We start from the raw sequence: 10,784 nt of genomic DNA on the forward strand, positions 1-10,784 counted from the left end.
TAACCCAGGATTCTGTCAGTGCCTCACAGTGACTGTATAATTAATCATCTAAACTGGGACACACTGGGAAAATGGAAGAGGGTACTATTAATAATTATGCTGAGACACCAGACATAAACCAGGACTATTCCAGGCATACTCTTTAGGAGGGCTGGGATCACATAACTCTTTGTCTCCTCGTTTTGCCCTGTCCCTTAGAAGCCATACTTGTAGTAAGTACAGGGGGGGCCCTGGAAACCCTATTTTTCCACCTTTTCCCTATCCCAAATGTCCCCCAACCCTCATATCTCCCCTTCTTGCCCAACAATGAGACTGTACTCAAGCCAAATTGAGAGAGAAGCTCTATTTATACCAGAGGGGCTAGGGAGCAGCAGTCCAGTGGAGACTCTGAGGGCTGTGTAGTGTTTTCTTGACGGTCGTAATACAGTCTTGGGGTCAGATCTCCTTCCCCAGCCTTTGCCTGGGGAGCCTTGGGGCTTGATTTGTCCTTCCCTTGGCTCTGGACTTTGAGGAAGTTAGAGGTGGAGGAGATAGTGCCTCTTAGGGTTTGTCTGCCCCAAGCCCTTCTCTGGATTTCTAGTTGCAATCTGCCTTTGAGCCAGAGTTGGTGCGAAAGTATAGTCCTAGATCTGGATATGGTATTGAACCTATAGCAAGAGGAAGTGTAGAGTATGCAGAGGGTAAGGACAGGAATGATACCAAAGGCTGGTGAAAACGAAGAAAGGGAAAAGAAAGTGAAAAATCAGGTCCTAGATTTGCTTGTCAGGAAGGATGAAGTAATTTTGTGCCTAAGAATGCACAGTCCAAAGCTTGGTTTTCACCACCTCTGTTTGCTTTCTGGAGCATCCTTCCAGGCTTTTCTTAACATCTAAAGCCGATGCACCCACTCTTCCCGTGAAGTGCCCACCTTAAGATTCAACCCCCTCTAGCCCTTCCTGGGTGCAGATGTGCACAAAGATGGAGGCTGGATGGAGGCTGATGCCATCCTTGGAGAGCAAGTGTATGTGGCGGTAACCTGGAAAGGGGGGCGGGGGACAGTATTAGGAAGGCAGCCAGAGCTGGGGTGCGGGCTAGGGGTGGGAGGACTGGCTCACCTTGTTGCATGCAGTTCCAAGGCAGGGTGTACTGACCAATGAAATCGTTTCGGGATTTCCAGTCATAGTCTTTTACCACAAAACGCAGCAGGGCCAGTTCAGGTACCAGGACCCGGAAGCACAGTGTCTGCCCCCAGTATGGATTAAAACCTGAGTGGGGGAGGGTAAGTGAGGGAAAAAATGAAGGAACAGACATTGTTGACCATGTTGGGTTGCTTTCCCCATGTTCTCTCGCTTAATTTTCATAGCAGCATTTTACAAGTGAGGAGATTGAGTGGGTAAGCAGTTTGCTTAGTCACTGGAGCTTGTAAGTGAGAGGCCTGGCTTCAGACCCAAGATGTCCAAGTCCTTATTCTTTGTCCGGTTCCACACTGCCTCCCATGAAGGTGGCGGGAGGGGTGATGGACTGTGCTTAATGGAGGGCTGGATGGTAGGAAAACAACAGCCATGCTCCTCCCACTTTCCCCCAGCACTGCCCAGTCTCACCATTGTTCTCCACGTAGCTGGTCTCTTGCCGGGTTGTGTCTTGGCGGACGCCAAAGATCTCCACTCTTACCAGTGGATCCACAATGGACTCCTCTTTGGTCTTGTCCACTTTGGGGAGTTGCTGCCCACTGATTACCTGCAACCAGAGCTCTGGAACCTCACTAGTTCCTGCTCAGCCCAGCCCCCGTCCAGCTCTCACACCCTTGCGGGGGAGGCACAGGACCTTGCACTATAGCTTTGGGGTTTGCAAAGCTAATTCTCATGGGTAATATATTCTAGTACCTCACCTGCTATTTAAAATGCATCCAAGTAGAAATTTAGCAAGGTTTGAAAGGTATTTTATGACAGCAGCCCTTCTATAGCACTTACTATGCCCTAGGCACTGTTGTAAGCACTTCAGATTAACTGATCACAGCAGCCCTGAGAGGTAGGCAGTATTGTTACCCCAATTTTGCAGGTGAGGAGACTAAGGTTAAGGAGTTTGCCTAACGTTACACAACTAGGAAATGGGTTTGAACCTAGGCAACTGGCTCCAAAGTCCATGCTGCCTCCTGAGGAACTTTTCCCCCATTACACTCCTGTCAGTCCTAGCCACCCACCCCTCACCCCTTCCACCCACCACCCTCCCTGGCTTCTATCCCAGCGATCCCAGTTTCTTCCCAATGGTTTCTCTTTCCATTATACCTGGATTAGTAGGGTCTGGGCTTTGAACGGACTGATGGGCCTCTCAGGGTGGAAGGAACTCTGGGCGTCACGCAGGAAGTCTGGCTTCAGCACGTAGCCGGAGCCAGCGTTCTGACGGAAGAGCCCATCACACAGGTCCATCTCAAGCCCCGCAGTCTGCATATTCAGAGCCACTGAGGGCCCGGGGAGAAAAGGAAAGATTCACCGTGGGGGCCATCCAGCCCATCTTTCATGGAGCTAGACAGACATATTGGGTGTAAAAGGGCTGCAGGGAACACGATGGAGAGCATCTTTCTCAGCCTAGCCCTCCTCTCGGAGCACTCCCTGGCCCCGTTGCCACCCAAGGACTGACTTCCTACCCGTAGCTCTTCCACTCGCTCTTCCCTGTCCCTACTGCCCCCTCACCCATCTGGCAGCCTGCATTCCAGAACTCCTGGGGGTTGTAGTTGGATGAATCTGTCCTCAGGCCACTGGGATATACACGGCTTAACTGCCAGGTATTGTGCAGCACAAACTCATTGCCTGCAAAGAGGGTGTGGGTAGGGAGATGGTAGTGGGTGGGGTGGATCCTCCCACTTCCCTGGTCTCAAGGACCCTGCCCACCCACTTCATTCTTCTCTGCAGCATCTCCTAAGGCTATGCCTATCTCTCTTCCATGCAGACCATCTCCCACAACTGTCTTACCCCTAGAGCCTTGAGCCCACTGTTAATACTCCCATCCCCGTACCTGGTCTGAGGAGTTCCTTGGCTCCACCATCCCTCCTTCGCTCCCTCATCCTCTTGGGACTCGTCTGCCTGCCCATCAGACCTGACTCTAACCCATTCCAGTTCCTTCCCTGTCCCTCCCTTTTGGTCCTGACCAGCCTCCTTGATGAGGCTCTTGGCCTTGGCTTCAGAGAAAGATGATGTTTCATAGAAGCGGTAGTGCTCCCTCGAATGAGTGAAGCTGTAGAATGTGACAGCCTTCAAGTAGACAACCAGGGCAGAGAGGGATGGACATAAGATGGGCCTGGATTTCTGGAAAAGGAGAGAGTAGAGAGGAAGATGGAATTGAACCATTAGCAATCTGAGAGGGAAGAAGCCAATGGCCAAGATCTGAACGTCTCCACCCAACCTAAGGCTCTGCCCACTGCCGCCCCATTGTATTCTTCCTCCTGCCTCACCTGCTTGGGAAAGAGAAGGAACCCAGGCTTGGAAATAGGAGCCTGGGACATAATCTGACAACACATAGGCGGACACAACAGTGGGCACATCACAACCTGAGGATGGGAATGGCAATAAAGGCAGTCTATGTATACTGATGGGATCAGTTTCAGCCTCTGGGCTTGAAGGATTACTTTGTAAGTAACAGGTTTTTAATTTATTATTATTATTAAACAGATATCATACTCCCTACCTCTCATCTTTTAAAACAAATAAATTTTTTATCAAAATGCACATGAGGGCTTCCCTGGTGGCGCAGTGGTTGAGAGTCCGCCTGCCGATGCAGGGGACGCAGGTTTGTGGCCCGGTCCGGGAAGATCCCACATGCTGCGGAGCGGCTGGGCCCGTGAGCCATGGCCACTGAGCCTGCGCGTCCAAAGCCTGTGCTCCGCAACGGGAGAGGCCACAACAGTGAGAGGCCCGCGTACCGCAAAAAAAAAAAAAAAAAAAAAAAAAAAAAAAAGCATATGAACCGAGACAGATACGTCAAGGTATGCAGATGGTCATGGAAATCACACCTGGAAGGATGTGAGAGTCCCAGATCTATAGATTTTTCTCCTGAATTCCCATTTCCATCCCTGGGCATGGCAGCAGGTTAGACAACACAGCTCCAGAGAGAACAGGGTAAGCTAGAAGTCATCTGAGCCAAGCAAATGCACAAAAGAGAGAAATGCGGACTTCAGAGCAGGATCTCGGTGGTCCCACCAGTGGTACCCCTTCCCCACGTCTTCCTGCTCCTCCTCTGGCTATTTCTGATCCCTCTTCAGACTCACCTTTTCCAAGAAGCTTTCTCTAACTAAGCCCACTTTAGTTGAGGTCACAGCAGTCACTCTAGTAAGCCCTACTTACCCAATATAACACACACATGCACGCATGCACGCACGTACCCATCAGTGGTTTTCGAACTAGCCTTCAAGGAGACTGGCAAGTAGTACAAAGATGTCTCAGAAGTCACCTGAGAGACCCAGGAGAGAGCCAAAGGGGTGCTCCAACCAGGAGGGCTCTGCATTTATCTATTTTGTATACTGAGCTTCCATATAAGATTTCATTTAAAAAAAAAAAAAAAAGATTTCACAGCCCAAAGAAGTTGGAAAGCCACTGCAATATATCTATATATGGCAATCTATATAGTGATGCTATGTACACATTCTTATGCCTCTTTCATTGGAGGCAAGGAGCATTTTGCTCCTTGGCCCTCCACCCTGCCTGGCTCCAGTCTCTTCACATGCAGGCTCTCAGCTAGTGGTACCACCTGATCAAATGCCAGAGCAGAAAGACCACTCTCCTGGCCTACCTTCTTTTTGTCCTTACTGCGAGGGCTCAACTCCTGGGGCTCAGACTCCATCTGGGCCTCCAGCTGCAGCTCAGCCTCCTCTAGTTCAGACTCTGGCTCCTCCTCCTCTTCCTCAAGATCCTCCTCAAGTGTTTTTAACTTCTTTCCCTTCACAAGGATCTTCCTCCGAAGCTCCTAGGGGACAAAAATGAGGGGGCCTGTCTACCTAGCTACCTGTCTACCCTCCTGGGGATCATGCAGGTCCCACTGCTCTCAAAGGCACAGGAAGTGAGTGAGTGGTCAGAAGTTCCCACAGGAAGGCTGCTTGGTACATACAACAGGGATTTCCTATTAAGCGAACCTGTAACATCTCTATCCATAAGGAAAAAATACATGCAGACCCCTACCTCACATTTGACACATGAAGTTTCCTCACAGATTAAAGATTTACATGTAAATATAAAGAACATAAGAGCATTAGAAGAAAATACAGAATCTTTCTGAATAACCTTAAGGTGGTAAAGCCTTTAAAAACATGAGATGGGGCTTCCCTGGTGGCGCAGTGGTTGAGAGTCCGCCTGCCGATGCAGGGGACATGGGTTCGTGCCCCGGTCCGGGAAGATACCACATGCCGCGGAGCGGCTGGGCCCGTGAGCCATGGCCACTGAGCCTGCACGTCCGGAGCCTGTGCTCCGCAACGGGAGAGGCCACAGCAGTGAGAGGCCCACGTACCACCCCCCCAAAATAAATAAATAAATAAATAAATAAAAACATGAGATGAAAACTCACAAGACATAAAAATAATTGGCAGATTTGACTACATAAAGCTTAAAAATCTCTGAAGATGTTATAATGACAAAAAGAAAAAGTAGACTGCAAGGGCAGTTCCCCGGCGGTCCAGTGGTTAGGACTCCACACTTTCACTGCCGTGGCCGGGGTTCATTCCCTGGTCTGGGAGCTAAGATCCTGCAAGCCGTGCAGCGCGGCCAAAAAAAAAAAAGGAAAATAGACTTAGACTACAAAAATAAAAATTTCCAGGGCTTCCCTGGTGGCGCAGTGGTTGAGAGTCTGCCTGCCAATGCAGGGGACACGGGTTCGTGCCCCGGCCCGGGAAGAGCCCACATGCCACGGAGCGGCTAGGCCCGTGAGCCATGGCTGCTGAGCCTGCGCGTCCAGAGCCTGTGCTCCGCAACGGGAGAGGCCACAACAGTGAGAGGCCCGCGTACCGAAAAAAAAAAAAAAAGAAAATACATATATATGAAAAGACATTCATGATATATATTGATATTGTATCAATATAAAAGAGATATAAAAGGGGTGGAAAGGATGATCCCATTCACGTTTTTAAAAATGTGACCATATATACACATATATGTCTATATAAGCATTTAGAAAATCTTTGGGCAGCTGTTATGGGAGAGGCTGAGATTATGGTGGGGGTGCTAGGCTATAATTATGAACTATCAAGAAAAAAAGATTTTCCATTGAAAAAAAAATAAAGTAAATAAATGATTTTAAATTTAGAGAACTTTACCTAGAATTCTATGTTAAATTAGATTTTTTTTTTTTTTTGGCTGCGCCACGTGTCTTGTAGGATCTCAGTTCCCCATCCAGGGACTAAACCCGGGCCACGGCAGTGAAAGCCTGGAATCCTAACAACTAGGCCACCAGGGAATTCCCTGAATCAGATTTTTTAAAAATTGAAGTTCTCTCCAAGGATATTAAAGAGTAAGATGGTCCATCTGAGGGTGAGAAGAAGGGAACAAGATAGGCATGGAAGAAGGAGCCAAGGTGGGGCGATAGGGAAGCCATGGCCGAGCCTGGGCTGGGGGAGCATGGTCCTACCTCAGGGGAGGGCAGCTGAGTGGGAAGATGCCCATCCAAGGTGGTGCTCAGTAGCTGATTTCCCAGGATCTCTGTCAGATGGCGTGCTATGATCTCCTGCTGTTCCCAGCTGCAGTGGTTCTCCAGGGACAAGATGACTGGATAGTCTGATGTCTGATGGGGAGGGGAGGGCATGCTGGAGCCAGAGTTCTGAGGCCTATAACCTCCTTGCTTCTCCAGGCCCCCCTAGTTACTAACTCAACTGAGTACCCTGATTGCCAAGGTCCTCCAACCCCATGCCAGGCCTCAAGGAGATCTTCCTGGGTCTGGGCACCCCACATCTAAAAGTCATTCTTGGGACCCCAAATCTCAGATCTGTGCCAGGTTTGACCCAGGTCCCTCTGGGACCTTTGCGTTTTCAGGCTCAGGCCATTCCCCCAGTTATGTGTTCATGTTACACTCTCAGGCTTTCATCTCCAGATTGCTATTGTCTCCCAGCTCTACCCACGACTTTCTCTGTTTCCTCATCCACCCTCTCCCAGATGGGTGACAGAAGTTGTTAGAGGTAATAATTACTAATCTCTAGCAATTAGCTCTATGACTACTAGTAACACATCTAACACTTATTCATAATAAGGGTTAATTAATATTTGCCTGATGCTTCACAGTTAAAATCTCTTTTACACATATGCCATTTGACATAACCTCCCCTGCATCCCTCCACCCCCCCCCCCCCCACCCCCCCAGCCACTCCTACGCCATCATAATCCTGTCTTGCATGTGGAGCTTCTGGGACCCATCTTCCATCCCTGAAGCCTCACCTCAGCCTAAATATCAAGTTCTCTGCGCTCACCGCTTTGAGCCTCTTTTGTGATGGTGGTGAACCAAGCAGGACTAGACCTTCAGGAAGGAAGGTCCATCCGCCCCCCCCCCCCCCCCCAGACCCAGAGCCTCTTCCTTCAGATCCTCTTGCCTCATCAGTATTTCCATCCTGAGGCTCCTACCCGGAAGGCATACTGTCCAATGGCGGCCACAACGTCTTTGAACGGGATGCGAGAGGTCAGTGTGTGTCCGTGGTAAACAATAGGTTCCCCGCTAGGTCCATCCCATATATCCACCTCCACACAGCGGCATCCTCGCTTCAGGGCCCTGCAAGAACCCCACCCCCCCAGGGACAGGAGGGGTCAAGGTCTGATCTTCCACCTAGGGACCCTCTCTCCCCACCCTGGAGAGAACAGTGCTTACCGGCACTTACCCATCAAGACTCCACCAAGCTACATCTCCACGGACCCTTCTCTGTCTACTGGGACAGGGCTGCAGCTCACACTGATCTCCACCCACCCCCACCCCGCCCAACTCACAATCCTCCCTTAGCGAGCCATCACATCCTGCCTTGGGGTGTTCTGCTTGTAAATCGTTATACAACACCCGAGTTATTCAAACTCAGTAAATTTACAGTTATTTTCTCTACTAGACTTCCTGGGGAAGTTCCACTCATCATGTATCCCTTGAAGCTACTAGTTCAGTTGCTGGCACTACAAGGATATCTTGACTATTTGCTCTAATCCACGATTAACTGCAATAGAAGCAGATACCATTTATTAGCTATTGACACATGGATTACCTCATTTCATCTTCACAACAACCCAGACAGAATAGGCATTGTAATCATCTCTGTTTCTCAGATAGAGAAACTGAGGCATAGAGAGGTTAAATATTTAGCCCTATAGTCCCAGGTGAGGGAGCTAGTATTTGATCTCAAATCATCTGACTCTAGAACCTGTGTTTTTTTTTTTGTTTTGTTTTGTTTTGTTTTGTTTTTGCTGTACGCGGGCCTCTCACTGCTGTGGCCTCTCTCCCATTGCGGAGCACAGGCTCCGGACGCACAGGCTCAGCAGCCATGGCTCACGGACCCAGCTGCTCCGCGGCATGTGGGATCTTCCCGGACCGGGGCAAGAACCCGTGTCCCCTGCATCGGCAGGCGGACTCTCAACCACTGTGCCACCAGGGAAGCCCAGAACCTGTGTTTTTAACTCCTCTTCTCTACTGCCTCCCATTTAGCATTTAATTTATTTATTTGTTCACAATAAATCTGTCAGGACCTCTGAGTTCCAAGAGAGTTTCATAGCCTATGAGAGAGAGAGAAGTTCCATTTACCCACAGGGTTTCCATACCACTCTCCCGCCAGTCTTCAGTAGCTCCTCCATGCCTCTCAGGTATCCAGGGATCCTCAGCCCCAAAGCCCCCCCACGACAACTTTTCAATCCCTGTTATCGCCTGACAGCACCCCCCAACTTCCCACAGATGTTCTTTTCTCATGAGCTGGACCCTTTCACCCCTCGGCCCCACTGCACCGTATGTATCCCTCCACGCTGCTCTGGCCACAAAGCTGGTCTCCCACTAGGTAGGTGTTGTGGGAGCTGCTGATGTAGTACTGGTTCAGGGGCTGAGTCATATCCTGGTAGATGGGGAGGCAGGTCGGATTGAAGATGTCTCCGTCCTTCGAGTAGAGGTAGCTAAGGAAGCCATCCATGCTCAGCACATGCCGCAGTTTGCCTAGGGTGTGGAGTAGCTAGAGTGAGAAGTTCTGGTGACAGCACCCAGCACACCTACAGGCGGTTCTCCACCCCAGCCCTCTCCAGGGCCTGGCCTTTCCAATGGTGTCCACTCCCAGCCTCCAGATCCCAAACTTGCCCCATCCAGTGTCTGTCATTTCAATCATCCCCACCCTCAGAGAACATTAAATCTACAAGGGGAATCGTTATGATCATTCTAGTCCAGTGCTGTCCAATAGAACTTTCTACGATGATGGAAATGTTCTATTCTGCACGGCCCGATATGATAGCCTCTAAATACATAAAGCTACCGAGCATTTGAAATGTAGCTGTGTGACTGAGGAACTGAGTTAAAATTGTGATTTTAGTTACAGTCATCCCTCAGTATTCACAGGGGATTGGCTGCAAGACCTCCCCCTTCCCCACAGCAGATACCAAAATCCGTGGATGCTCAAGTGCCTTACATAAAATGGCATGGTGCAGTCGACCCTCCGTATCCACGAATGTGGAATCTGTGGATACAGAGGGCCAACTGTAAATTAAGCAGTCACATGGCGCTCATGTTTACCATAATGGACAGCACAGTATTCAGTCCAAAGGGCTAATTTCATAGATGGGGAAACTGAGGCTCAGAGAGGATCAAAGTCAAAGACTTGTTAGTGACAAGACCAGGGTACCTGTGTTTTATTCCCTGGGCTGTGTAGCTGCTGCCAACTATGGCCTGAGGGTTTCTTCCTATCGTCAGTTCCCATATGGTGCTTTGAGGAGTGTTTGTCCAACATCCCCTTGGACTACACTCTGAGGGCAGGGCCCTGTTGCTCCTTCCAGAGCCCTCACCCCCTCATCACGGGCTTCATATAATAACAACAATGATGGCTAACAGTTCTTGAGCTCTTGCTCTGTGCCAAGGACGTTACATGCAGCATCTCTCTTAATGCTCTCACCAACACGAGCAGGTGGATGTAACATGATCTGCCCTGAGAGGTTAGGTAACTTATCCCAGGGTCACATAACTAATAACTAATAAGTGAAGGAGCTGGGATTTGAACCCAGGCAGCCAGATGTCAGAGCCACGCTCTATACCACTGGATTGTACAGTCTCACTGAGGGTAACATTGTTGCAGGGGAGACAGAACAGCTTGACTCTCATGCCCAGCTTCCTCACTCCAGGTTTGACAAGGCCTGAGGATGGTGGAAAACGGCAAGAAGTTGGGCACCAAGTTTCATTCTTGACTGTAATAACTCAAATCGCTAGGGTAAGTCCATAGTTACTAGGTAGTTTTCATGTACATTATTTTTTTTTTTATAAATTTATTTATTTTTGGCTGCATTGGGTCTTTGTTGCTGCGCATGGGCTTTCTCCAGTTGCGGCAAGCTGGGGCCACTCCTCGCAGCGGTGTGCAGGCCTCTCATTGCGGTAGCCTCTCTTGCTACAGAGCACGGGTTCTAGAGCGCAGGCTCAGTAGTTGTGCCACACTGGCCCAGCTGCTCTGCGGTGTGTGGGATCCTCCCAGACCGGGGGTCGAACCCCCGTCCCCCGCATTGGCAGGTGGATTCCCAGCCACTACACCACCAGGGAAGTCCCCATGTACATTATTTCATTTGATCACCAATTATTTTACAAATGAGAAAACTGAGTCTCCAATAGGTTAAGTGACTCTTTCC

At 49.7% G+C, this 10,784-nt stretch overlaps 1 protein-coding gene across 1 annotated transcript in view; it reads right to left on the reverse strand.

Moving 5' to 3' along the window:
• Positions 1-908: 908 nt before the first annotated feature.
• Positions 909-10,784, reverse strand: part of PLCD4 (phospholipase C delta 4) — a 15,622-nt gene continuing 5,746 nt past the window's right edge. The window contains exons 6-15 of the mRNA XM_007445850.1: positions 8,919-9,120; positions 7,569-7,713; positions 6,586-6,738; positions 4,762-4,935; positions 3,125-3,281; positions 2,670-2,786; positions 2,265-2,437; positions 1,581-1,716; positions 1,095-1,244; positions 909-1,015 (exon numbers count right to left, since the gene is read on the reverse strand). Coding sequence (XP_007445912.1) covers positions 909-1,015; positions 1,095-1,244; positions 1,581-1,716; positions 2,265-2,437; positions 2,670-2,786; positions 3,125-3,281; positions 4,762-4,935; positions 6,586-6,738; positions 7,569-7,713; positions 8,919-9,120 — 1,514 coding nt within the window. The remainder of the gene's footprint in view (positions 1,016-1,094; positions 1,245-1,580; positions 1,717-2,264; positions 2,438-2,669; positions 2,787-3,124; positions 3,282-4,761; positions 4,936-6,585; positions 6,739-7,568; positions 7,714-8,918; positions 9,121-10,784) is intronic.

This window comes from Lipotes vexillifer, unplaced genomic scaffold (genome assembly GCF_000442215.2).
Source record: "Lipotes vexillifer unplaced genomic scaffold, Lipotes_vexillifer_v1.1 scaffold965, whole genome shotgun sequence".
Classification (NCBI taxonomy): Eukaryota; Metazoa; Chordata; class Mammalia; order Artiodactyla; family Lipotidae; genus Lipotes; species Lipotes vexillifer.